This window comes from Zophobas morio, unplaced genomic scaffold (genome assembly GCF_036711695.1).
Source record: "Zophobas morio isolate AGI-343-1 ecotype UQ-CSIRO unplaced genomic scaffold, CSIRO_AGI_Zmor_V1 ptg000030l, whole genome shotgun sequence".
NCBI classification, from domain to species: Eukaryota; Metazoa; Arthropoda; class Insecta; order Coleoptera; family Tenebrionidae; genus Zophobas; species Zophobas morio.
In genome coordinates this window covers 15,646,166-15,673,623 of record NW_026972135.1, presented here as the reverse complement: position 1 = coordinate 15,673,623, position 27,458 = coordinate 15,646,166, and the positions used below count along the sequence as shown (strand labels likewise).

Here is a 27,458-nt window from a genome sequence, read left to right as displayed (position 1 = left end):
CTTGAAGAGGAGCTCAAAACAATAACAGAAGAATTAAAGCAAGCAAGAGATCAACTATAGGAGCAAAATCAAGAAATTAGAGATGGGATGGGAAAGAGAGTGGGTGAAGTAGAAAGTCAACTAGATCGAATGGAGAGAGAAAAGAGAAGAAACAATTAGTGATGATGGGATTGGAAATAGGAATAGGAGAGCAGAAGAAGATAACTGAAAATGTGACAACATTTCTAGAAGAGAAAGCCAAAGTAGAGAGTAAAGTTAAAAGCGCGTACAAAATTGCAGAGAAAGTTTATGTAGTGGAATTTGAAAATAGAGAAGAAAAAATAACTGTAATGAAAAGCAAGAAGAACTTAAAAGAGTCATCAATTTACGTAAATGATGATCTGACGAAAACGGAAAGAAAAATTTAAATCAAAATAAAAGAAGAGGCAACAAAAGAGAGAAATAAAGGAAAAATGGTTAGAATGGCATATAAACAGTTAATTATAGATGGCAGAAATTTTGAATGTAATGAAGAAGAGGGCAGATTCAAGAAGGTAGAAAATTTTTCGTAAAGAGCCGAAAGAAAAGAAACAAAAGGAGGAAAAATGAAAGCAAACAAGGCAAAGGAAAAGGAAAAGAAATAAAGGATGCAGATAGGGAAATCGGAAAAAGGGAAGCTAGTACAAAATTAGGAGAAAAAAGGGTGTAGATACTGTTTTGGAATGTCCAAGGGTTGCGAAAAAAGGAAAAGGAGTTCTGGGATTACGTGGGAAAATTTGATGTCGTGGGGATAGTAGAGACATGGGTACAAAGAGAAAACTGGGAGAAACTTGAAAAGACACTGCCACAAGAATATGTGTGGAAATGTCAAGGGGAGACAAAGGAAAAGAAAAAGGGGAGAGCAAGCGGGGGAATAGTAGCGGGAATTCGAAAAGAAACGCAAGAATTGGAAAAGGGAAGTAATAATAAAAACGGACTAATGAAGAAAGAAATACAGTTGGATAACAATCGATGGGAAATAATAATCGTTTATAGCAAGAAAATGGAAGAAACCAAGATAAACATAGAAAAGGAAAAAGAAAAAGGAGGTGAAAAAATACTTACAGGAGGGGATTTTAACGCAAGACTGGGCGATAAGGGGACAAGAATAATAGATAAAGAAAAAGGAGAGAAAAGAGGATCAAAAGACAAAGCAAATAACAAAGATGGGAAAATATTGTAGGAGATATAGCAGAAATGGGATGGGAAATTTTGAATGGAAACAAGGAAGGAGATGAAGAAGGAGAATGGACGTACGTAGAGGCTAGGGGAGAATCAATTATAGACTATGGGATTGTCAACGAAGAGGCGTGGGACGAAATAGAGAGTTTCAAAGTGGGGGAAAGGGTAGAATCAGACCACATACCACTAGAAATAAAAATCAAAGGAAAAGAGCAAGAGTACGAAAAACAAGGAAAAGAAACGAAAGAAAAGAAGTAAAAAAAAGAATATGGGATGAAGAGGGAATTCAAAGATACAGAAGTAAACTAGAAAAAAAGAAATTCGAAGTAAAAGAAGATATAGAAGCTTTAATAGCAGAACTGATCAACTTAATTGTAGAAGCTACTTCGTAAAAAAGGAAGATATACATATGGAAAGGGAGGAATAATGTATGGAACGGGGAATGTAGTGAGTTGAAGAGAAAAGCAAGGGGAAAATTAAGAAAATGAAAGAATAACAAGGGAAGAAAGAAAGAGTACTTAAAAGCAAGAAAGAATTATAGGAGGAAATGTAAAGAAAGAAAAAGAAAAAAACGAGAAGAAGAAGAGAAGACAATAAAGTCCCTGAAAACAGAACAAGAAGTATGGAGATACATAAAAAAGGAATAGAGGAGGAAGACTGAAGTCAGTAGGCAAATCAAAATACATGAATGGAAAAGACACTTTATGGAATTATTGGGAGGTTGTGAGGAAAAATGCTGCAACATAAATAAAGGAATCACAACGACGGAATAAATGTGGAGAGGTTCGGCAATAACAGAAGATGAAATAGGAAGACAGATTGAAAGACTGAAAAGAGGAAAGGCACCAGGAGGGGATGGAATCCAGAACGAAGCGTGGATGTTCGGGACAGAAAGAGTGAAAGAAAGGATATGGGAAGTGGTAGATGGAGTTTGGAACGGAAAAAGGTTTCCTCGGCAGTGGAGAGAAGGTATAATAATCCCATTATTTAAAAAGAGGCAAAAAAGTGATGTGAAGAACTATCGAGGGATCACCTTGCTCAATACGGCATACAAGATATACGCAATGATACTCGATGAGAGGTTACGAAAGGAGATGGAAGCAAGGGGTATGTTACCAGACGGACAGGCAAGGTTTAGGACAGGAAGAGGTACCATGGACAATGTGTACATCCTGCAGGATTTAGTGGGAAGAGAAATAAGGAAAGAGGGTGGACGAATGTATGCATTGTTCATAGATTTCAGAGCAGCGTTTGATAGCGTGAACAGAGAGAAAATGTGGGAGTATTTGAGAAGAAAGGGAATAGATGCGTACCTAGTAACGAAAATGGAAGAAATATATGAAGAAACAGTAAGTAAGGTGAGAATGAATGAAACAGAGAGCGAGAGTTTTTATACAAATAGAGGAGTGAGACAGGGATGCCTACTCAGCCCCGCATTGTTTGCAGCTTATCTAGGAGATATAGATGAAATGTTCAGAAAAGCACAGATAGGAAGGGTGGTAGTGGGCAAAGAGAAAGTGTGGTCTTTGGATTACGCAGATGATGTGGTGATTGTGGCAAAGAAAAGAGAAGAAATGAAAACAATGATTGAAAATTTCGAGAAGTATGTACAAAAAAAGAAATTGGAAGAGAATGTGGAAAAAACAAAAATGGTGGTGTTTGGGAAGAAAGTAATAAAGGAGACGAAGAGTGGGCATGGAGAGGGAGGGAGATTGAACAGGTGAAAGAATTCCAGTCCTATACATTAAATAGCAATGACTCAGATAGAGCGCATATTCAAGAAATGGTCCGAAAAGCGAACAAAGTGATAGGAATAGTATGGGGAATAGAGGATAGAAAATTTGGACATGATTATAAGAGAAGAATGATGATGTTTGGTAGTTTGATCAACAGTGTATTTATGTACGGAGCTGAGATTTGGGGATGGAGGTAAAATGAAGAAATAGAGAGAGTACAAGAAAAATACTTAAAATGGACATTGAGAGTGGAAAAGTATACGCCAAGGTATATGTGTAGTGAGAGAAGAAACAAAAAGGGAGAAAATGAGAGTGGAAGCGGGTAAAAGGGTGGTTGGATTTGAAGAGAAATTTAGTGAGAGAGGTAATTGTAAAATATTGCAAGAATGTTGGAAATAAATAAGAAAGGAAGGGGGAAAACATGTTTGGAACGAAAGAGACAAGTATTATGAAGGAAAGGGATATGCATGTGAAGAAATAAAGAGAATGAGAGAAATGGGAAGGAGTATGAAAGAAGAACTGAGTGTAAGAGATAAGGATATAGATAAGCAAGAACGCAGATCGAGAATATCGGGGTCTAGATATAATGCAGAGTATAGAAAAATAGTAAAGGATGAAGTACCAAAGTACACACACAGAGAGAGTATAAAGGTGAAAAGAATGATGGCGAGATTTAGGTGTGGAAATGAAGAGAAAGAGAATAATTTTTGGACGCATGAAACTGACAGAAGGTCTAGGATATGTTGGAGAGAGTGAGACACAATAGAGCAGATGCTGGAAGGATGTGAAAGATTGAAAGAATCGGAGGAAAGTAGGGAAGAAATGCTAAACGAGGATGGAAGAGGATTGGACTGGATGAAAGAAGTATGGAAGATAAGGGAACAAGGCAAGGGGTGGGCAAGCAGAAAGAATAGAACAATTATTATTGTATAAAACTCGAATATTTATTTTATTTATTGTATTTATTTCATTTATTGTATTTGTTTTATTTATTTTATTTATTTTATTTATTTTATTTATTTTATTTATTTTATTTATTTTATTTATTTTATTTATTTTATTGATTTATTTGTATTATGTAGATTAAGTTAATTTGTACCCCTACTGAGAACCTTTGCCTATAAGGCAAATATAGTATTTAACATTTCTAGCATAGTAAAAGTGTTTTTACTGGCGGACAGAAGGATATGACTGAAAAATGATCATCGGAGCTATTAAAATCGATTATAGTGGGAAGATAATTCTGCAAAAAAACTATTAATAAATTCTTTCTTACATATTTATATGACAAACACGTATAGCAGTTCTTTACAAATCAATTACCTTATTATTTCTTTTACTTCATGATAACTTCAAACTGTATTTCTACAATCAAAAAATTCAAGACGACATTAAACATCCTTAAAATTGTTAATTTGTTAATAACAAAAAATCGTGCAGCAGTAAATTTCGGTTCATTGTCTTTGATAAACTTGAATAATGAGGCTTCTATGTTTCCTCTACCATCATCGAGGTATTTGTCTATGTGTAGCGTTAAAGACAAAATTTTATTAAATTCGTTCGTTATAGAGTCACATAGAAGCAGATTACAAATTGTTCCCGTCTAAAAAATAAAGCTTACTATGACACCCCTGCATAGAAGGATAATAAAATTACGCAATACAAGACGATGATATTTATGTGAGAAATAAGCATCGGAATATTTTTCTGCAACATACACATGGAAATGTTTTCTAGATATATCAGAATTTGGAGTGTTGAAAAAGAAGTATTGAAAAATAAAGGCCAGCCGAATATACGGTTAAAACAATCGACACTTTCTTTTAAATCAATAATATTTGCCTTAGTGTTATCAAACAGATTTGTGACTAAAATCACTTTGTTTTGCAAATAATGCTGTAAAATACGAGAGAGATATTCTTTTATGAACTTATATCTTCCTCGAAACATGATTAAAATGGAAATAATTAAAAAAATTGTTATAAATTGCGAATACACTTGAATTAGTTCAATCGTGTATTGCTGGTAGAAACAAGCACCCATAATTTTTTCAAAAATAGAAACCATGTAAATAAAAACTGCAATAACAATGCAGTTCGTTACAAAAAAGCGTGTCGATGAATTTTTCGTTTTCATTGTTGGTAGTTTTTTTAAATTTTTGATAAGTTTATACCACTGTTGTTTATTTCTTATCGCTCCAAACATTGAAGAAGTGTTAAACAAATAAAGAGAAATATCTAAAAGAAGTTGTACTGTTAACTTAATATGAATTGTTTGTGAGTATCCCGGTAATCGATATATAGTAGCAGCTGAAACTGCGCACGTATAAAATATTCCAATAACGGCTGCATATACTTTCTCAAAGGTTGTAGCGTATTTAAATTCTAAAGCAAAAGGAGTAACTGCTAAAATTTTAGTAACTGAAAATATTGTATTTAGTAGTTTTACATCCATATTTTCTATTTATTTCAGTTTTGGCAACTAAGGGAAGTTTTTGAAATAAAAGATAATATTTTACCTAGACCGAGAATTACGATAAAAATGTAAGCAAACAAATCTTCATCAAACAATTGAGATTTTTTGTAGGTTATATATTATTAAAAAGCGCGCCAGCGCTCTGACTTGTTGGTCTGCTTTGTATTCGAGTGTATTCACTGTTTTGCAACTCTTGAAGTTTGTGCTTCAAAACATAGGTAATAAAATAATACAGTTACAGATGATTCAATAGTATATTGTATACCAAGGCCGGAAAGTAAGGGTTTTCCGGGTCAAAAAAAATGCCCGCCGTGGTGTACACAATATTTTTTATCCTACACCAGAAAATGACAAATATTTAACAAAAAAAGTTTTGTTTGGTAGGATCACAAAATCCCTAAGGCCAGACATTCTCTGTATTTAGATTAATGATTTAAGGTATCTTGAGGAGGATTAATCGCATGTGTATTATTGCTATAATTATCTTCAAATAATATAAACCCTGCTATCCGTCGTTGACTGATTGTAGCCCAAGCATCAGTCTCTCAAAGATGAAGGGGAAGCTCAACATAAATATGTCGATTTTCGATGTTCCATATTCTCATATTTTGAGAATGAATGTAGTTGTCGAGGCTGAGTTAAACATAGGTATCATTTCAGAGAAGACAAGCTATTTTGCAGTTTGTGAGATATAGAGTAAATAAGTAGACCTAAAGCAGTGTAATATATTTTATTTGATAAAAATGTGATTTAAATGTGTTACAATGATTAATTGTAATGAAAAGAAAACAATAACGAAAGATACTATAATTTGAGATAATGTAAGACAACTCAAGATTAAAAATAATAAAAATTATTAAAGTGACGTGTAATCTGAATGAGTAAGATGACTTACAGAAGGTAAGTTTTGTTTATTTTTATTTGTTGTTATTTTATTTATTTATTTGTGGGAACTGGCAAAATACAAGCCGATCATTGTATGTTTAATTATAATGTTTAAGATAGAATGCTGCTTCAGAAGTGGATATCATCTTACTCTTTAGGTATATCTTAACACTAAATACTAAATGCTTATTAATTTTTAACTGCTGTTTAAACATATATTGCTAAAATAATATAGGATGATTACAAAATAGAGTACAACAATGTTTGTATTGATGAGGCTGATACGTGTTTAAACTCCATATTAATTTTAATAATAATGAAAAACTTTCAGAGTTTAAAAAATATATTTGTAGTCACTGCTACACGTGTTTCGGTACACAGTACCGTCTTCAGGCAGAAGAGAAACTGTTTCTCTTCTGCCTGAAGACGGTACTGTGTACCGAAACACGTGTAGCAGTGACTACAAATATATTTTTTAAACTCTGAAAGTTTTTCATTATTATTAAAATTAGAGTACAACAAGTCAGCTTTGGAAAATCTATCACCGCAATTTTAATCAAGATTTGCCGCTTCCATGAGATTAGTAATACAATATGCCCTGAATTATTGGTTGCCTGTCAGACAGCAAACATTGCAAAAGTAGATAATGTTTGTCATCACAACGAGGCGGCAAAATTTACACAATTTTAAAGGCAACTTGGTGTAATATCTTTTATAATCATCTTATACACATAGTGCATATCAAAGAATAGCAAAGTTTTTATATATGTATTACACATATTCCTAACATCAAATATTTATTTAAGTGCAAGTTTGTTTAGTACTCCAAAAACAACATAACAACCATAATATTTTTGTTACGTACAATAAATATTTTTTAGTCCAAATTTGTTCGTTTTTTTTATTTACTATATTATTCGTAACCATAGGGAACTAAAATAAAATCGCAGTTTTTTATTTTTTAATTTGTTGAACGTTTACTATTTGTAAATTTATTACTATTTGCTTATTATTAGTAGCAGCGCTAAGACCTGTCAAACTGTGAGCTTACAGTGTTCATAGACCTATCCCAAGTAATTAATTTTCACCGGTGATATACTGAAGATTAGCGATGACTGTCATATAGGTATACGAGGCTCGTAATATCTGCAAATGGTCACAAATATAGTTAAGTATATATTTTGTAAGTTAGTAATACTCCTGGTTTCAGAACTATAACTTTTATCAACAATTAGATTTTGATGTTCAAGATCCTTGCTTTCGTGGCGACTTTATATAGTATGTCCAAAAATATGGAAATTTAATAAAATAATTTAGCACAAAATTAAAATTAAATTTAGCTGTAAATTGAAATTTTTTCAAAACAGGAAGTAATATCAAGAGATGGAGAAGTTTTATCTAAGAAAAAATGATCCAATGACCTTAGCTTTAAAAGAACTAGAAAAAAATCAGTAACGTGAAGCTATGAATGAAGAACTGATGAAGTCATTATCAGAAAGTAACGCCTCGGAACTGTCGAAACTACCAACTGGAAGAAGCTAGTCAGAGTCAAAATTGGTAAAAAGAAATCTAGAAAATCTTGTAAAATGAACAAATTTAAGAACTGAATATCATTCAATTTAGTGGTGGTGTTACGGAATGTTATGATTGATTACTGTTGTTGCTACGGTTATAGCCTAAAAGCCGTCTTGCTGTATTTACAATTAGATACGTACCGCTGAAAACATTTCCATTGAAAAATAGTAAAAGATTCCGGTCGTCATACTCAAGGGCTGTTGGGTTCTCATCATTATCATTCTTAGACAGAAGTTTTGATCTGAATCATAGTCATACCAGTTCAGGAAATACAGGGTTTGAGAGATAGCTGTACTCTGAAAAATATAAATTATTATACTCAAAGTGTTACTTTTTATATAATACCTCATTAATTAAATTTTGTCCAATGTTACATAACAAATAGAGTGTAGCTATCCAACCTAGAAGATGTAATGCTCCTTTCAATTGCTGTTCCTATAATGAATCATACAAGGTGAACTCAACAATTGTCCCCCCACAGACACTGTAGAATGAAAGTGTTTATGCGACTATATACAGGTGTCCAGAAATTTACTTAGTTTTTTTTTTATATTTACCTTTATTGTTTGATTGTTCAAAATGCCCAGTATTATAGATGACAAAGAAAAGTGAACTTTGTTTATATCTCCAAAGCAATCGTTACATTGTTTTGTTAAACTGAAACCAAAAGAAAGTTCCTCAATCAGACAAGAAAGTTATTAATATCACGTAAAAATGTTCAGTGCATCATACACAGTCATTTTTAGAATAAAGATTATATATTGTAATTATTTCTTTTTAGTGTATAATAAGTATTATAAGTTTTCTCAGAAAAATATATTTCCATAATCCGAATTCTGAAATAAAAACACGAGTTTTTAGTATATTGATGGAACAGATTAACTTCAAAAATAAAACATGCCATATACGAATCGTATCGATCGTTAAAACAATATTCTCCCCATCATAAATAATAATTTGCGTCAAAAACTCCATGAAAAGGTTTTAACATGAATTATTCAAATGTACATTTTAGAGATATTTAAGAAGTATCGGCTGCTGTTACAACGTATTGTTACGAACTAAACCCATACGCCACCCCGGTACGACGCCTATGGACCGTCGAGAACTTTCTAGGATGGACGGCAATGACGGGTGACTGATCGTTAATGACGCGGCCCAGCGACGTTCGAAAAGCCTGGAAGCGGAAGTCGCGAATACTCAATTCGAGAAAGACCTCGATGGCCGAAGTTTGGGTTAATTGAAACTGGTTTCAAAATTAGTTGCTGCCAAATTTAGAGACTAATTTTGCAATATTTATGGACAATGCTAGGTACAATCTCGAATGTTTATGGGTAAAAATAATACAAAAAACCTAATGGAAACGCTGCGAATAGGAAAGTACTAAAGATAATAATGAAAAACCTTGAGTTACCTAAATCAGCGTATAAGAACTTACCTTATAATTTTAATGTGATATTTGATACACCGTATCAATGTTTCTGTTCGCATTTTCTTCGTTAATTCAGGAATGCCTTCTAAAGTGTGTCTCAAATGTTTTAATCTGACAACAAGCGTATCATAACATACGACAAAAAAATAAGTTAATGTCAGAGCCGATAGTAATATAATGCAACATGATAACGCCTCTAATGTAAAAAGAACATTTTTTCCATTACTGTCCATATCAACAGGAGCCAACAACGGCACCAGAAGCCCGCAAATATTGCTTTTATGACTTTCTCTGTTTCGTTTTTCACAAGTTTGTCCATCTAAATAAGTTGCTACGCCATAGATCAAGATAGCAACAACGACGTATCCAGTCAAAAATTTCACTATGTTGTTATGCTTTCTTTTAAACGCTTGTAGACCACCGGGTTCTTCAGATGTATCAACATTTTCCACATCTTTGACAAAATCAATGATCTTGTTAACTTTTGCAAAGTAGTTCACAAATCCGTAGACAAAGAATAATCCTGTAGATAATACAAGAACACTATCGGTAACATCAATTCTCGGATTATCTGAAAGTTAATGTTATAGATACGTTTAATACTGTTATGTTAAACTCACTGTAGTTTATAACCAAGTATAATATAGCTCCTATAAATATCCACCCTTGACAAAAACTGTAAAACAGAGAAACTTGCAGAGCGTGCAAACATGTTGCGTATTCGTGATTTTTAGGCCAAAAACCCATGATACTTATTATAGTAAGTACGGTCTCTGGAAAATGTTTTATTGTTTTAGGGCCCATATTAAGTTTTACAGGCTCCGTTTAGGGCAAGTTTGAGTAGAGAAATGACCATCAGAGCTGCAGCTGCATTAATTAATTAATTTTTAATGAAAATAAAAATCGATTTGCTTGGATAGAAAATTCTACAAAAGAACTACTAATAAATTCTTTTTATAGGTGCAGTAGATTTATGTTTATGCTGATAATGATAGCGTTTAATCATTTGGAAAAAAATCTCTATATGTACTCGTATTTTTAATAAAATATCAAGTTATGTTTATAAAACAAAAAATAAGTGGTCGAAGGTTTCCCACGTTCCGTAAGTATAATTCAAGAAATTCCGTTGCTTTGAAACATTAAATTTTTGATAAGCTCTATACAATAAACCAAATATAGATAAGTAACACCAGTAACAGTGTAAGAAACTAAGTGATTACATTTTTTGCCTTTGTCTACGATATTAAACTTTTCCTTCCCGAGCGTAAGCGAAATAAGTATCCTTCCTAATCGAGTCCGCCGGCCGACTCTCTACTTTTACGCTTTCTCGACGTTCATTATAGGGTCACATAGAAGCAGATTACGAGTTGTTCCCGTCTAAAAAATAAAGCTTATTATAACATCCTTGTATAGAAGGGTAATAAAATTACGCAGTACAAGACGATGATGTTCATGTGAGAAATAAGCGCCGGAAGATTTTTTTTAAACATTTTCATGGAAATATTTTCTAGATATATCAGAATTTGGAGTGTTGAAGAAGAGGTATTGAAAAATAAAGGCCAACCGAATATACGGTTAAAACAATCGACACTTTCTTTTAAATCAATAATATTTGCCTTAGTGTTATCAAACAGATTTGTAACTAAAATCACTTTGTTTTGCAAATAATGCTGTAAACTACGAGAGAGATATTGTTTTATGAATTTATATCTTCCTCGAAACATGATTAAAATGGAAATAATTAAAAAAACAGTTACAAATTGCGAATACACTTGAATTAGTTCAATCGTGTATTTCTGGTAGAAACAAGCACCCATATTTTTTCAAAAATAGAAACCATGTACATAAAAACTGCAATAACAATGCAGTTCGTTACAAAAAAGCGTGTCGATGAATTTTTCGTTTTCATTGTTGGTAATTTTTTTAAATTTTTGATAAGTTTATACCACCGTTGTTTATTTCTTATCGCTCCAAATACTGAAGTAGTGTTGAACAAATAAAGAGAAATATCTAAAAGAAGTTGTACTGTTAACTTAATATGAATTGTTTGTGAGTATCCCGGTAATCGATATATAGTAGCAGCTGAAACTGCGCACGTATAAAATGTTCCAATAATGGTTGCATATACTTTCTCAATCATTGTAGCGTATTTAAGATTTAAAGTAAAGGAGTAACTGCTAAAATTTTATTAACTGAAAATATTGTATTAAGTAGTTTTAGATCCATATTTTCTATTTATTTCAGTTTTGTCAACTAAGAAAAGTTTTTGAAATAAAAGCTTGACCGAGAATTACGATAAAATATAAGCAAACAAATCTTCATCAACCAATTGAGATTTTTTGTAAGCTATATATTATTCAACACGCGCCAGCGCTCTGACTCGGTCTACTTTTTATTTGTGTGTATTCACTGTTTTGCATCTCTTGAAGGTGTGCTTAAAACTATAGATAATACTTAATACAATTACAGATGATTCAATAGCCGGATTTCCATTGAGGTCCTAGCCGAATGCGCTGTAGCCCGGTCTTGTTGATAATAACCTACTTTCATTTCATCGTTGTTCGACGTCAGCTGATTGTAGCCCAAACATCAATCTTTTGAAGATGAAGGGGAATCTCAACATAAGCATGTCGATTTTCGGAGCTCTATATTCTCATATTTTGAGAATTAATGTAGGTTTAGACACAGCGTTAAATGTATCATCTCAGAGAATACAAGCTATTTTGCAGTTTGACTGATGTAGAGTAAATTAGTAGACCTAAAGCAGTGTAATATAGTTTATTTGATAAAAATATGATTTAAATGTGTTATAATCATTAATTGCAATGAAAAGAAATTATTAGCAAGATTTTTGGTTTTGAAAATAAACAATAACGAAAGATGCTATATAAAGGTAACAAACTTGAGATAACGATAACTATGTAAGACAATTCTAGATTAAAAATAATAATAACGTGGAGTGTACTTTGAATGAGTAAGATGACTTACAGAAAATACGTTTTATTCCTACCATATTTGTTGTTATTTTATTTATTGATTTGTGAGAACTGGCCAAATACAAGACGATCGTTGTATGCATACTTATAAAAGCTGGTTCAGAAATGGAAATAATCTTACTCTTTAGGTGCATCCTAATACTAAGTAAGTGTTTGTTAATTTTTAACTAATGTTTACATATGTATTGCTAAAATCATACAAGATGATTATAAAATATCGTACATCAAGTCAGCTTTGGAAAATCTGTTACCATCACCGCATTTTAAATAAACATTTGCCACTTCCATGAGATAAGTAATACCATATGCCCTGAATTGTTGGCTGTAAGACAGCAATGATAATGCTTGTCATCACAACGAAGCGGCAAAGTTTACACAATTTCATAAGCAACTTGATGAAATATGTTTTATAATCATGTTGTACACATAGTGCATACCAAAGAACAGCAGACTTTTTAATTACTTTTTATACATAACTATATGTATTATACCTATAACATCAAATATTTATTTAAGTGCAAGTTCGTTTAGTATTCCAAAAACTTATTTTTTGAACGACCATAATTTTTTGGTTAAGTACGACACGAAAATACTATTTATAAATTTATTATTATTTACTTATTATTAGTAGCAGTGCTAAAAGCTGTCAAATTGTAAACTTACAGTGTTCATATACCTATTCCAAGTAATTAATTTTCACCGATGACGTACCGAAGATTAGCAATGACTGTCATGTAGGTATATGAGGCTCGTAATATCTGCAAATAATCACAAATATATATAGTTAAGTATGTACATGTAAGGATAAGGATTAAGTATCCTCACTCTTGTTGAATCTAACGCGCAATTAGGTCGGTAAGGTAGATGATGCGATGATTAATTATTGCATTAAATATTGTGAATAATAACATTGAATGTTGTTTCTTTGTTGTTTACAGAGAAACAATTCAAGTTTTATTCCCTTTTAAAGATAAGAAGGAAAAACGGAAATAACCTCACATTACAAAACAACATTCTCGTTGGAACTCACAATGGAAAAGCTGCTTTTCACTTTCAAAGTACTTAGTATCCCAGATCGTTCCAGATAACTATTTGGATGCACATGAGCCGCAGCATTTACTAAGATAAAAAAGTCATTGACTCAAAGAGGCCAACTAAGGAATATTTGAATTCCTCTCACCAATGATTTAAGAGCAGCATATTTGGATGAAGGTAACAATTTACAAGTTAATGACGAATACTTAGAAGAAAAAATTGAAAAAGCAAAATAATACTAATGGTAAGGAAAATACTTCAGAACAACCACTGATTCAGTTATGAGAACAATTACTTAAAAAAACTAATGAACAATCAACAGGAATAAATATAGGCCAAATAGCAAAAGAATTTATCATTGAAAAATTTAATGGAAAAAATTCAAACGCGAATCAATGGATAAGTAGTTTTGAAAAAGAATTTGAAAGATTCAATATAATACAAAATGAGAAAAAAATCGAAATTTTAAAATCACTCATGGACAAAGGTGCTACCGATTGCTACAGCAATACACTCTTGAAATTTACTATTAATGCAGAATGGGAAGATTGGAAAAAAAAAACTTTTGATACATTTTCTAGTAAAGGTTGGTCTTCAATAACATATGAAATGTCATTTAAATATCAAACCGGCTCCATGCTTGATTACGCGCTAAAAAAAGAAAAACTTTTATTAGAAGTAAAAAAGTCAATTGATGATGGAACACTAATAGATTTCATCGCTATTGGCTTGCCAAATTTCATAGCTGATAGAATTGACAGAGAGAAACTAAAGAAAACTGAAGACCTATATAATGAATTAGGTAAATTGGAACATTTAGCTTCCAAGAAAAATTTAAAAACAAAAAAATATAGAGTCAATAACAAAGACAAAAGCTAAAAGATACCTTGTGAAATCTGTAAAAATAAAAACAAAGGTATTAGATTTCATCCTGAAACCGAATGTTGGTTCAAAGATAGAAAAAACGGTGAAGGAAAAACAAAACACGTAAACAATTCTACATATATTACAAGTAGAAGTGAGTAATGATCCAAAAAACTAATAGTTTCACCATTAATTAGTCTCAAGGTAAAACTAAACGACATCTTAGAAGTATCTGCTATTTATGACGCAGGCTCAAATGTCTCATTGATAAATTCAAAACTAATACGTTTGAAACCAAGAAAGGACAATATGATGCAAAAGATTAACTTGAAGACAATTAATGATGTACATAAATCAGATGGAGTAAAATAAAAGTAAAAATATTAAATATAGAAGAAAAGATAGATGTATTCATAATAAATAATGAAAATTTTAAACATAGTTGGTTTAGATTGTATAAAAAAATTCAAACTGATACAAAATGAAAAACTGGAAATAAAACAGAAAACTAATGATTTCGAAGAAAAACAAGATATAAAATAAACTTCAATGAACATGTAGATCAAGAAAACTTTGAAATCTTGACAAATCACTTGAACCATCATGAAGAAAAAATGATAAAAAATCTTATAGAGAAATACAAAAATATATTTGCAAAAGACAAATACGATATAGGGACAGTAAAGGATTACGAAGCCAGAATAGATCTCATAGAAGATAAATATTGCAGTAAGAGACCATATAGATGCACAATTGAAGACAAAAAGGAAATAGAGGAACAAATTTCTAAACTACTCAAAAGAGATTTAATCGAAGAATCATACAGCCCTTTTGCAGCCTCAGTAACACTAGCTTATGAAAAAGATGAAAACAAAAAAATCAAGATTATGTATAGATTTCAGAGACCTGAATAAGATAATAGTTCCCCAATCACAACTTTTTCCATTAATCGAAGATCTAGTAATAAAAACAAGAAATTGCAGATACTTTTCGAAACTTGACATAAACTCAGCGTTTTGGTCCATTCCTTTAAGGGTAGAAGACAGACGAAAAACTGGATTTGTAACCTAAGAAGGTCACTTTCTATGGACCTGTCTACCATTTGGACTAAAAACGTCACCAGCTATATTTCAAACAACATTAAGTAACATAATAAGAAAACATAAATTATCAGATTTTGCAGTCAACTATATCGACGACATACTGATTTTTTCAAAAACCTTCGAAGAACACATTAATCATTTGTCGCAATTACTACAAGCAATAATAATGAATGAAGGTTTCCGATTAAAACTATCTAAGTGTACCTTTGCCTTGGATTCCGTACAATATTTAGGACATGTAATAGGATACAATTCAATTTCTCCCCTAACGGATAATTTGATTTGAATACGAAATTTTTCGGTTCCAAGAAATCAGAAAAATGTTCGACAATTCTTGGGGAATATAAATTTTTATAATGAAAATGTAGCGAAAATTTCTATTATTCTGGAACCACTACATAATTTATTAAGAAAAGATCAAAAATTCACGTGGCCTACAGAATGTCAAAAAGCCTTTGAATATATGAAGAATTTCCTCTGCCAGCAGCCGGTCTTTGCTATTTTTGATCCGGAATTACCAATATACATTTACACAGATGCAAGCTTACAAGGTACAACAGCTGTGATGAATAGAGAGCGGATTTCTGTCGGGCTAGACAAGGCCAAACTCGGTACGGCTCGTACGGGATGGGAATTCATTGCAGTTACCGGCTGCACTTCGTTTATTTGAGATTAGAATAACGCTGCTTCGTTGCACTCTGCTGTTAATTCCAGTTCTCATTTAGTTAGCCGTTTGATTAATAAATCGTTAATTGTATTTATGGAATCAAGTGACAATTAAATTCAGTGATTACCTATCACCCGCTACTGAGTCCCGGCGATGCAGCGCGTCCCCACTAAAATCGTGACGTAGCCCGACAGAAATCCGCTGTCTAGTGATGAAACAGCCACAACTAAATAATAATTCGGAAATAGAAAAACCAGTTGCATACTTCTCCAAGAAACTTAATGAATCTCAGAAAAGAAAGAAAGCTATTTACCTAGAATGCCTAGCAATAAAAGACGCAGTACAGTATTGGCAACACTTGGTCATAGAAAAACTCTTCAAAGTGTTTTCGGATCATAAGCCGCTAGAAAAAATGAATATTAAAGCTAGAACGGACGAAGAATTAGGGGATCTCACTTTCTACTTATCACAATATGATATGGAAATAATACAGTGCTCAGGCAGAGATAACTTGGAAGCAGACTGCTTAAGCAGAAACCCAGTATTGGGGCCTCAAGAAGATGAAGAAGTTAAATTAAAAATTGTCAATCTAATAAAAGTAGAGGATATCATACAAGACCAAGAGGGTAACGAAAATTTAACAAATAATAAAAATAATCTAATATTTGAAGATAATCTATATTATAGAAAAGAAAGGAAGAAGAAGAAAATTGTATTAAGTATCAGAAGAGTTTTGTAAAAATAGTATCCATAAGGAATTGTGCCACATAGGCATAAAACAAATGCAAAGCAAAATACTACCTTACTATACGGCAGAAGATATATCAAAAAATATTGAAAAAGCTTGTAAAATTTGCGAAATTTGCATACAAAATAAATCAAGAAGACATAGTAAAATTGGTCTAATGTTACATCTCGGTCCCGCAAAAACCCCCTTGAAGTGGTTTCCATAGATACATTCGGTGGATTTGGTGGTTCACGATCCACTAAAAAATACTTACACCTTCTAGTAGATCATCAAAAAATCCATCCTTGCTTAACGAATGTAAAATCAATTGACTTCCAATCTTTAGTGATTCCAAAAAAAAAAGGTGAAATTACCTACTAATTAAATTAACCGTTGAAGAACATGCAGTCCCCCGCTTTTTCATCTAATCGCAGTAGAACATAGCATAACCTAATAAAATATTTTGTGCAGTTTGTGCATTTATTCCGTTTAAATTGACCTGCAATAAATCATCACACTGGATAAAATAATTCAGTTTGACTTGTTCGTTGATTTCTGATGAGAATAATTTCTAATTTCACTTTGACATTTGAATTTTGCATGGGTAATGAAAAGACGCGATCGCCGAACTTCGACAGTACGACGGAATACTTCGCGACAATTCGGATCGGGCGCGAATTTCAAAATACGATTTTTAAAACCTTTTTACAGTGAATGAGCGCGATGCAACGATTTGAAAAAAATACTGGCCGATAGCCCTCTTCGACCTCCCCAAAAGCATCACTCAATAATAGCTTTAAAGTGATCTGGGGAGATATTATAAAATATAAACCAATTCCCATGTTAATTCGCTATATCCAGACTTGGATGCGGCACCCTGTATATTATAATTTGTACCAAAACTCTTGTACCAAAATTTTTATCTTAGGAGGGGAGATGTAAGGATAAGGATTAAGTATCCTCACTCTTATTGAATCTAACGCGCAATTCGGTCGGTAAGGTAGATTTCTGAATGCAATGAATAATTATTGCATGTGGCAATGAGTGACGAAGTAAGTCAGATTTCATGTAATAATGTAAAATATTGTGAATAATATAACATAAATTGCTATTTATGGTCTAAAAGCAGTGCCGTATTACTTTACTTACAATTAGATACGTACCATTGAAAACATTTCCATTGAATAAGAGTAAAAGATTCCGGTCGATATACTCAAGGGCTGTTGGGCTCTCATCATCATCATTCTTAGATAGAAGTTTTGCTCTGAATCATAGTCATACCAGTTCAGAAAATACAGGGTTCTAGAAATAGCTGTACTCTGAAAAAGATAAATTATTATACACAATAAAGGGTTACTGTTTATACAACACCTCGTTTATTAAATGTTGTCCAATGTTACATAACAAATAGAGTGTAGCTATCCAACCTAGAAGATGTAATGCTACTTTCAATTGGTGTTCCTATAATGAATTATACAAAGTGAGATCAAAAAAATGTGTTTGGTCGACTGTATATTTACATATGTCCAGAAATTGGTTTAGTTTTTTTTTAATATTTACCGTTATAGTCTGATTGTTCAAAATGCCCAGTATTATAGATGACAAAGAAAAGTGAACTTTATTTATATCTCCAAAGCAATCGTTGCATTGTTGTGTTAAACTGAAACCAAAGAAAGTTCCTCAGTTGGACAAGAATGTTATTAATATCACGCAAAAACATTCAACGCATCATGCACAGTATTGCAATTATCTGTTTTCAGTGTATAATATTATAAGTTTTCTCAGAAAAATATATTTTCATAATTTTACTCGATCCATAACAATTATTGTCAAATTCACTATTGTAAATAAGTATTCCCAGAATTTATTACATTTATGCATTTTGAGTACAACAAAGTGACCAAACTCTACTTAACCGAAAAAAAAGTGAATTAACAAAACCAGGGAGTCACGATTATGGGAAGCCTTCAATTGAAGTATAACTTCGTCATGAATGAGTCTCAGAAATTAAGAAACTTATTACATACTTAATATACGTAGATGAGACTTGGTACGACATTCATGACGTAATTAGAAAAGGACTCAAGGACCGATCTTCAACATTTTCTCTAACAGGAAAATAATTATTATTTAACAACAAAAGTTGGGTGCAAAGTGGATTTTTGCTTTCAGCAAAAAATCTAAGTAAATTTTTGGTAGACCACCTTGAAGATACGAACTAAATATTATTTGAAAGTTGGTTTCAAAATTACTTAGTTGCTGCTAGATTTGGCGCATAGTTATGGACAATGCTACCTATAACCATTCTTTAATGTTTATCAGTAAAAATGATATAAAAAACCTAATGGAAACGTTACGAAAGTACTAAAGGTAATAAAAACCTGGAGTTACCTAACTGAGCAGATAAAACCTACCTTATAATTTTGATATGATATTTGATACACCGTATCAATGTTTCTGTTCGCATTTTCTTCGTTAATTCAGGAATGCCTTCTAAATTGTGTTTCAAATGTTTCAATCTGACAACGAGCGTATCATAACATACAACGAAAAAATAAGTTAATGTAAGAGCCGATAGTAATATAATCCAATATGTGAACACCTCTAATATAAAAACAACATTTTTTCCATAACTATCCATATCAACAGGAGCCCACAAAGGTACCACAAGCCCGCAAATATTGCTTTTATGATTTTCTCTGTTTCGTTTTTCACAACTTTTTCCGTCTAAATAACTTGCTACCGCATATATCAAGATAGCAACAACGACGTATCCAGTCAAAAATTTCACTATGTTGTTATGTTTTCTTTTAAACGCCTGTAGACCTCCGGGCTCTTCAAATTTATCAACATTATCCACATCTTTGAGAAAGTCAATGATTCTATTAACTTTTGTAAAGTACATTGCAAATCCATAAATAAAGAATAATCCTGTAAATAATACAAGAACACTATCGGTAACTTCAATTCTCGGATTATCTGAAAGTTAATGTTATGGATACGCTTAATACTGTTATGTCAAACTCACTGTAGTTTGCAAATAAGTATAACATAGCTCCTAGAAATATCCACCCTTGACAAAAAGTGAAAAACAGAGCAACTTGCAGAGTGTGCAAAACTGTTACGTATTCGTCATTTCTAGGCCAAAAACCCAGGAAACTTATTATAGTAAGCACAGTTTCTGGAAAATGTTTTATTGTTTTAGAGCCCATATTAAGTTTTACGGGCTCCGTTTAAGTCTAAGCAGAGAAATGACCATCAGAGTTGCAGCTGCATTAATTAATTAATTTTTAATGAAAAGAAAAATCGATGAGCTTGGAAAGACAATTCTACAAAAGAACTACTAATAAATTCTTTTTATAGGTGTAGTAGATTTATGTTTATGCTGATAATGACAGCGTTAAATCAGTTGGAAAAAAATCTCTATATGTACTCGTACTTTTAACAAAATAAGTGGTCGAAGGTTATTTCGATACGACTTCCCACGTTCCATACGTATAATTCAACAAATCCCGTTGCTTTAAAACGTTAAAAAATTTGATTTGGCGGAGTGTTATTTTTGATAAGTTCTATAGGTACAATAAACCAAATATAGATAAGTAATATCAGTAACAGTGTAAGAAACTAAATGATTACACTTTTTACCTTTGTCTACGAAATTAAACGTTTACTATAGAGTTCGCCGGCCGACTCTCTATTTTTCCGTTTTCTCGACGTTTCATGACCCCCTTTTCGGCCTGTCTGTCTGTCTGTCTCCCGTCACGGCTTTTTATTAGACAGATAATCTCCGAAAGTACTGGGAATGAGTAATTGCTAGAAGGATGCTACATAAAGAGTTAAATAATGAAAAATTAAGATAATTTTAATCGGGTTATGAAAAATTTAATGAACAAATTATGTTCAGAAAATATCTTTTTTCTGAATATGCCGCATTTTAAGGAATATGCATTTTACATACAATTCGAGCCTTAATATAATTGAAAACGTTGTCTGAACTTTTATTATATAAAAGAATTTACTCCTCCCTCAAACATATAATTTTAATCAAGCAGTGTTAACACGTTCCGAAAAAGTTTTTTGTGTTTTCAGAAAACTGAAACTGTAACAAAACTATCTCGGTACGATAATGTTTCAAACAAGCATAAATCAGAAGTGAAAGTATTTAGAATTAATTGACCAGTCTGATAGAGGATGCTTTAACACGGGACTAATTTTGTTCTATCGTGAATCTGAAACAAACTTCCTGTTAAATAATGAGTGATAAGGAGTGATTAGCCACTCTAAGTACAAGTACCTACAACAGAAAACTAGGATTAAAATAAATTAAATCGAAATCTCATTATTTGCATGGGTATATTTCATTATAATTATTACTCCTATTATTTTTTTTATAAAATCAGTCATGAAAATACCGTGTCGAATATGTGTTGTGGGTTTTATCATTGGGGGCGTAAATTTCACTTTTGTGAATACACACTACCGTTTAGAAATTTCCAGACTTACCACGCATTTAAAGAAGAATGGATAGTTAAAAAGACAATTAAGAAGACAAGTGAAACATTTCGATGTGTAGTTCATTTTGTTATTCGATGATAATTATTCATGTAACCAGTAAAATGCTCATGTAAGAGACAAACTTTCCACTCTTTGTTTCCTTATGTTTACAAAATTAAAAGGAACATTTCCGTCGGTTTGGTTGTAGACACAAATGAAAGCCTAGGGTCACTTCCCGTTGGACCTTTAACAAGTGATATCTTGGTAAGTATATTAGATTAAAGGAAAAGATTTTGTGGAAATCATTAAAATGTGTGTCACTGCCTTATGTAAATATTAGATAACATTTTTAAGAACGATTCAAAATTTGATAAACAACTTTTTATCGTAGTTTATAAAACTTTTTTCTTTTTTTGAAAATATGAATATACTTATAGCAAATTTGCCAAATTTGGACTGCGGTAGGAACATTCATTTTGATTACACCAATTTTCTTTAGTGTTATTGCAGCATCGCCCAACATCTCCATAACTTTGTTTGAGTTGTGTCATCATAGGTATGCAATTGTTTGAAGTGCTAAAAAAGAAATCAATTCTTCTTCAGTGATACTTATAATAACGCTAAATGTAGAAATCTTTTTATGTAAACATGCTTATATTATTTAATTTGTCAACTTTAAACAGGTTGTTTTGTCTTCCTTGAGTTACATATTTTTTTTATGTTATACGAAATTTGAATTGTAAAGTATATGCATAAAAATACTTTTTAATACTAGCATTATTTTCCAGAACATTTTCAGACAACAATAGCGCACTACGTTGTTGTAATTTAGAATAAACGTTGCATTAACATAGCATGAAACAATGAAATAAGAAAACAGTAACGTTGACGACAGTTCATTAAAAATATAGTTATTAAATTTGTTGTTATTTTCATCTTAACATTTTTCATCGTTTCTTACACTGTTTCAAGGTTAACCACGCAATCAAATGCGTAAGGAAAAAGTTTTTTCCGAGTGGAAAGAAACCCACAAAGCACGCAAAAAGTAGACCTATTCGCGGACATATTAGACAAAAAAATTACGGTAAGTCCCCACTAATTATCCGTGGCTCAAAGAAAGTGGTCATAGTGAATTTAGGTGTTCATCGAAGCTGATGGATATTTAAACTTCACTGTGCGGACGGTGAGGGTAATTACTTGTTTTGGTGTGTTTGAACAAATTAAGAACGTGAAGTTCTACATTGAAGGTATGTTTTTGATATTTTTATGTATTAAATTATCGTCATTAAAAATAAAAAATAAATATATATAATATATATCCTGGCATGTTTAAATTCCAATTTTAAAATATCTACTTAAAATTGTACTGTATTGTTTATTGAGATTTTCAAATCCATTACTAACAATTTTAATTTGCTTCGAAAAAAAAAGTTCATCGTTCTGCAAAACAATTAATAGTATTTTAAATACTTAAAAAAATGACAGCGTTTAACAATTTTGTCAAACAAATTTACATATTTTGAATCCAATGGTAGATATAACAATTAATTCAAATGCGTGTAAAATTAAAATGAAAGTTACACTTAAAACAGGTGTTAAATAAAAAAGACAACTACTGCGGCCCTGTAGTACAAAAAGTCGTTTTACAATTGATTTTTTTGAGAAAATTGGATGTCGAAGGGATCCACAAAGCACAATTATAAAATTGTTATTTTATAAAATTGAATGAAAATCGTTCATTATTAGGTGTTTTTTTGTGAATTTTTTTGTATTTTTTGTATCAGTAGAATTGAACATGTTGATAATTTCTGAAATTAGTTTATTATTCTGTAGTTGCCTTGTGTGTCAAACCAAAAGCGATAAAAAAAGAAAAATACTGCAATCAAGTTTAACTAAGTATATATCCACACAAAATTTCCAAAAAAAACCTTTCAAATAACAAAGTTATTCAATCGTTCCGGGATTTTTTACTAACCCTGTATATATAAAATATGAAGAAAATCGAGGACAAACAAACGGAAACGGGAAACCATTTTTTCATACTTCAGCGGTTATGGAACGTTGAGAAAACATGAAAGTTAGAAGAATGCTATTCTTTTGCTTTTCCTCGGGAAATAAAAATCAAGCTGGATTCATAAACCACAATTTTAAGGTGATGCTATCAAATGCTCAGGACAAATTAGAGTTAGCGTTTTAGCAACTGCACGACATTCCAAAAATACACATAAAATTTTACAACAATATTTTTATGGTTCATTTAATTGAAAACTAAAACATTAAAAAAATATATCGTACAAGTTTTAATTTGATATACCCAGTAGTTTAGAATGTACAAATGCTTTTGTCCGTCTCTAATTACTATTAGCATTAAATTAATTATAAATGGAATTTTTTAAACAAATTGCGACAGTTATTGTTGCTGATGTTCAAGTTCAAATAAAAAATGCTCAATAAAAGTTCAATTCATTCACTTTTTCAATCCATAATTATAATAAAAAAATGACAATGTCTTTGTTTATTTTGAATGCAGTTAATATGAAAGGGGTATGTTTTCTGTTGAATGTGTAATGGGAAACCCGGTATACTTCGCTGTATCTCTAAGGCAATGGGTTATCCCGTCCATTAAATTTGAAATTGAATATTTCAACACTTGTTATAACTAATCGAAAAGAAGCCACTCTCTTCTAATTGTAAAATAATATTCGGGATGCCCACGTAAATTAGTCCAAGACTACTCTGTGTGAAAGAAATAACTGCATTAATATTAATTCTAAAGAAACATAAAATTGAATTTTAATGTGTCTGGTGCATATAATTTATTACAGTAATGAACTAATACATTAAATGTATATTTGGTTTTATGTTCCGTCTGTCATAATTTGTTAAATAATTCTAATTAGGAGCACTAACCTCCAATCACAAGAAGAACCTTTCATAACGTTGATTTCAACAAACTGATTTTTGTGAAATTTGTCAATAATGTATTGGGAATTCCAATTACAGGTGTAATAAATAAACAATTTTCTTGGTCCTTTCGCAAACAAATAAAACACTTATGCTTAAATCAACATAGTATTGTTAAATTTGGGAGAAATAAAACAATTAAGTTTCTCCAGCCAGGGAATTTCGCAATTATTTGTAAATGCTTAGATTCACCATTAAATAATAAATCTATTACCAGTGGGTGCGCAAGGAAATATGGGTTTTGCAATTATGGGGTGGAGACTAATTGGAAAATCGATATTTCCTTATACAAATTTTTCATTTTAACATGTTCTAAGTTTGATGTTGTGAAAAAAAGTCCACACGTATTACAACAACAAAGCAAAATGTAAGCCCACCCACCCGCCCAGTCGCAATTGTGATGATTTTTTTCATTCGCCTTGAACCAAGAGGGCTCAGCTTAACTGCAACATACTTATTTATTTACAAGAAATTAAAAACATGTTTTTGAGCCTCGTGTTGTTTAAAGAATACTATGCATATAAAGAAAAAAAGGTAAAATATAAAGCCCGCCCACCCACCATATCTCAATTGTGATAATTATTTTATTCTTAGAAACTTAAAATACGTTTAAAATGGTAAATTTTTGTAAGAAAATATGGATTTTGCAATTAGGCTCTGCCCCTAGGTCTGCCAACGAATGAAAACTTCATTAGATATGATATAGATCAGGGCAGGTATGGGTGGCGCTTAATCTTTGGCTTTAATTTTTTCTTAATATATATAGCATTCTTTGAATAACACGATACACAAAAACATGTCTTACATGGTAATTTCTTATATTTTGCTTTTCTTCTTAAAACTTAAAATATGTTTAAAGTGACGAAAAACGAAAAATTCGTCACAATTGCGATTTGAGATTGGAGTGGCGATAGGTGGGGCCTAATCTTTGGCTTTATTTTTTTTCTTAATGTACAAAGTCTTCTTTAAACAAAACGATACTCAACAACATGTTTTTAATTTTTCGTAGAGAAATAAGGATTTTGCAGTTAGCTCCGTCCCCTTGGCTCACGACGAATAGAAAAAATCATCACAATTGAGATAGGGCGGGTGGGCGGGGCTACATTTTGCTTTAGACTACCAACGTGGTTGACGAAACGTGTCGACTTTTTCTATAATATTGTATTTTCGACGAACTAGAACTCATAAACAATAAACTATTTTATTTACATTTCTTTCATAGAGTAAAATGGCAGACACAACGATAGAAGACTATCCGAACAGAATAGCCGAAATATTTGCACACAAAACTATATTAATAACAGGAGTTACAGGCTTCGTGGGAAAAGTTTTTTTAGAAAAACTACTTCGAACATGTCCCGAAATTAAGAAAATACTTGTCATGGTTAGAACAAAAAAAGACAAGAACCCTAACGAGAGAATGAAAGATGTGTTTGCTGGACCTGTAAGCGTTAATCGTATTAAAAATATCTATCTAGTACGTAATTCTTTCTTTAAGCTATTCAGTTTACTAAACAAACAAAACGGACCAGAAATATTCCAAAAAGTTGAAGCTGTCTCTGCAAATTTGGAAACTAGAGATTTAAGTTTGTCGTCCGAAGACAGGGAAAAAATAACTAAAGAAGTGGATATGATCTACCATTGTGCCGCTAGCATCAGATTTGATGAGACTTTACAAAAGGCGGTGTTTCTTAACACTAGGGGTACAAAATTAATGTTGCAGTTGGCTAAAGCTTGCAAAAGATTACTTGTATGTGTACTAAAACTGCATAAATTTAAAAAATGGCTAATTTTTGTCTTCAGGTTTTTGCTTATTTAAGTACAGCTTACTGTCACTTGAAGGAAAGGATTTTGTATGAAAAGACCTACCCTCCTCCAGCCGATCCAGATAAAGTAATTAAAGCTTGTGAGTGGTTGAACCAAGAAACGCTAGAATGTATTACAAATAAGTTAGTAAATTTCTAATTTATGTTTGAGTTTGGTTGTTATTAAAGAGTTTAAGATAGCTTATATGTTGTAGAATTTTAAAGGACATACCTAATACCTATGCTTTCACTAAAGCCCTTGCTGAAGGGCTAGTGACGGATGAAATGGATAATCTACCTGTTATAATTCTAAGGCCTTCAGTTAGTAAGTTGCCTATCACTTTTGGGATAAAATAATTCATATATATATTTAGTTGTTCCTGTTTGGAAGGAGCCTGTAGTTGGATGGACTGATAACATAAATGGTCCTACAGGTCTTCTTATAGCGGCAGGGAAAGGAGTGCTACGTACTATGTACTGCCAAAAAGAAACCTATGCTGACTATGTACCTGTCGATATAGTAGCGAATTTTTTATTTTGTTGTACTTTTTTTTATCTACAGAATCAGTAAGTGTCCCATAAATTCATGACGCACTCTTTTCAATTGTTATATTTTAGGAAACGTATTTTTAATATTACTAGTTCATTCCAACACAAAGTGACGAATCAACAAGTCATAGATATAGGTAGAAGCGTTGTTTGTAATGATCTACCTTTTAATGGAGTGTTATGGTACCCTGGTGGCTCCATGAAGAAGTGGCGGTGGCACCACAATCTAGAGTTTCTCCTGTTTCAGTGGATTCCAGCAGTGGTTTTGGATGGGTTGTTGGTTTTACTGGGATATAAGTCAGTGTAAGTGGGCAAAACGAAATAAAAAAAAACTTAGAACGGATATAATGGAATAAAATGCTTTTGTTTTCAGATTAATGAAAGTGCAAAAAAGAATATCTAAAGGTTACGATGTGTTCGAGTACTATGCCAATAGGCAATGGGATTTTAACAATGACGGAACTTTAAAAGCGATAAATACTCTGAATCCTAGAGAAAAATCTGTTTATAAAGTGGATGGAGAGGACATCGACTACCACCAGTACTTTAGGAACTGTATACATGCAGCAAGAACATATATTTTGAAGGAACCAGATGACACTATTCCTTCTGCAAAAAAACACATGGAAAGGTAAATACTATGAATCAATAATATACTACCAAAATTATATGACTTTTTTTACAGAATGCGGATAGTCGATAAAGTGTGTAAAATAGCATTCATATTTGGACTGTTTTATGTCATGTACAAATATGTATTTATGCCGATTTTTTGCTTTTATTTTAATTGGTAAAGATTATAGTTTTTGTTTTATATTAACTCCAGTAAATATACAGTTTACAGGCCTTAATAGGTATGACTGTTAGTAGCAATAAAAATTCGCTCACCACTTTATAATATGTTTACCATCTACAACAGTACTAGTAACAGACATAAGGATTTGGACATCT

General features: G+C 31.9%; 2 protein-coding genes across 2 annotated transcripts; one reads left to right on the top strand and one right to left on the bottom strand.

The window, feature by feature from the left end:
* Positions 1–7,744: 7,744 nt before the first annotated feature.
* On the bottom strand, positions 7,745–10,050 carry LOC135138663 (uncharacterized). Its single transcript, XM_064068638.1, has 6 exons — positions 9,924–10,050; positions 9,310–9,874; positions 8,934–9,048; positions 8,217–8,306; positions 8,012–8,167; positions 7,745–7,834 (listed from the first exon to the last, which is right to left on the bottom strand). Exons 1-6 carry the CDS (start codon positions 10,048–10,050, stop codon positions 7,745–7,747), a joined length of 1,143 nt encoding a protein of 380 aa, XP_063924708.1.
* A 12,254-nt stretch (positions 10,051–22,304) lies between these two features.
* On the top strand, positions 22,305–27,458 carry LOC135138399 (fatty acyl-CoA reductase 1-like). The gene is made up of 9 exons (XM_064068369.1): positions 22,305–22,436; positions 25,376–25,597; positions 25,652–25,903; positions 25,957–26,102; positions 26,174–26,283; positions 26,333–26,525; positions 26,577–26,810; positions 26,881–27,138; positions 27,193–27,458. The coding sequence occupies exons 2-9, from the start codon at positions 25,382–25,384 to the stop codon at positions 27,299–27,301; spliced, it is 1,518 nt and encodes a 505-aa protein (XP_063924439.1). The 5' UTR covers positions 22,305–22,436; positions 25,376–25,381; the 3' UTR covers positions 27,302–27,458.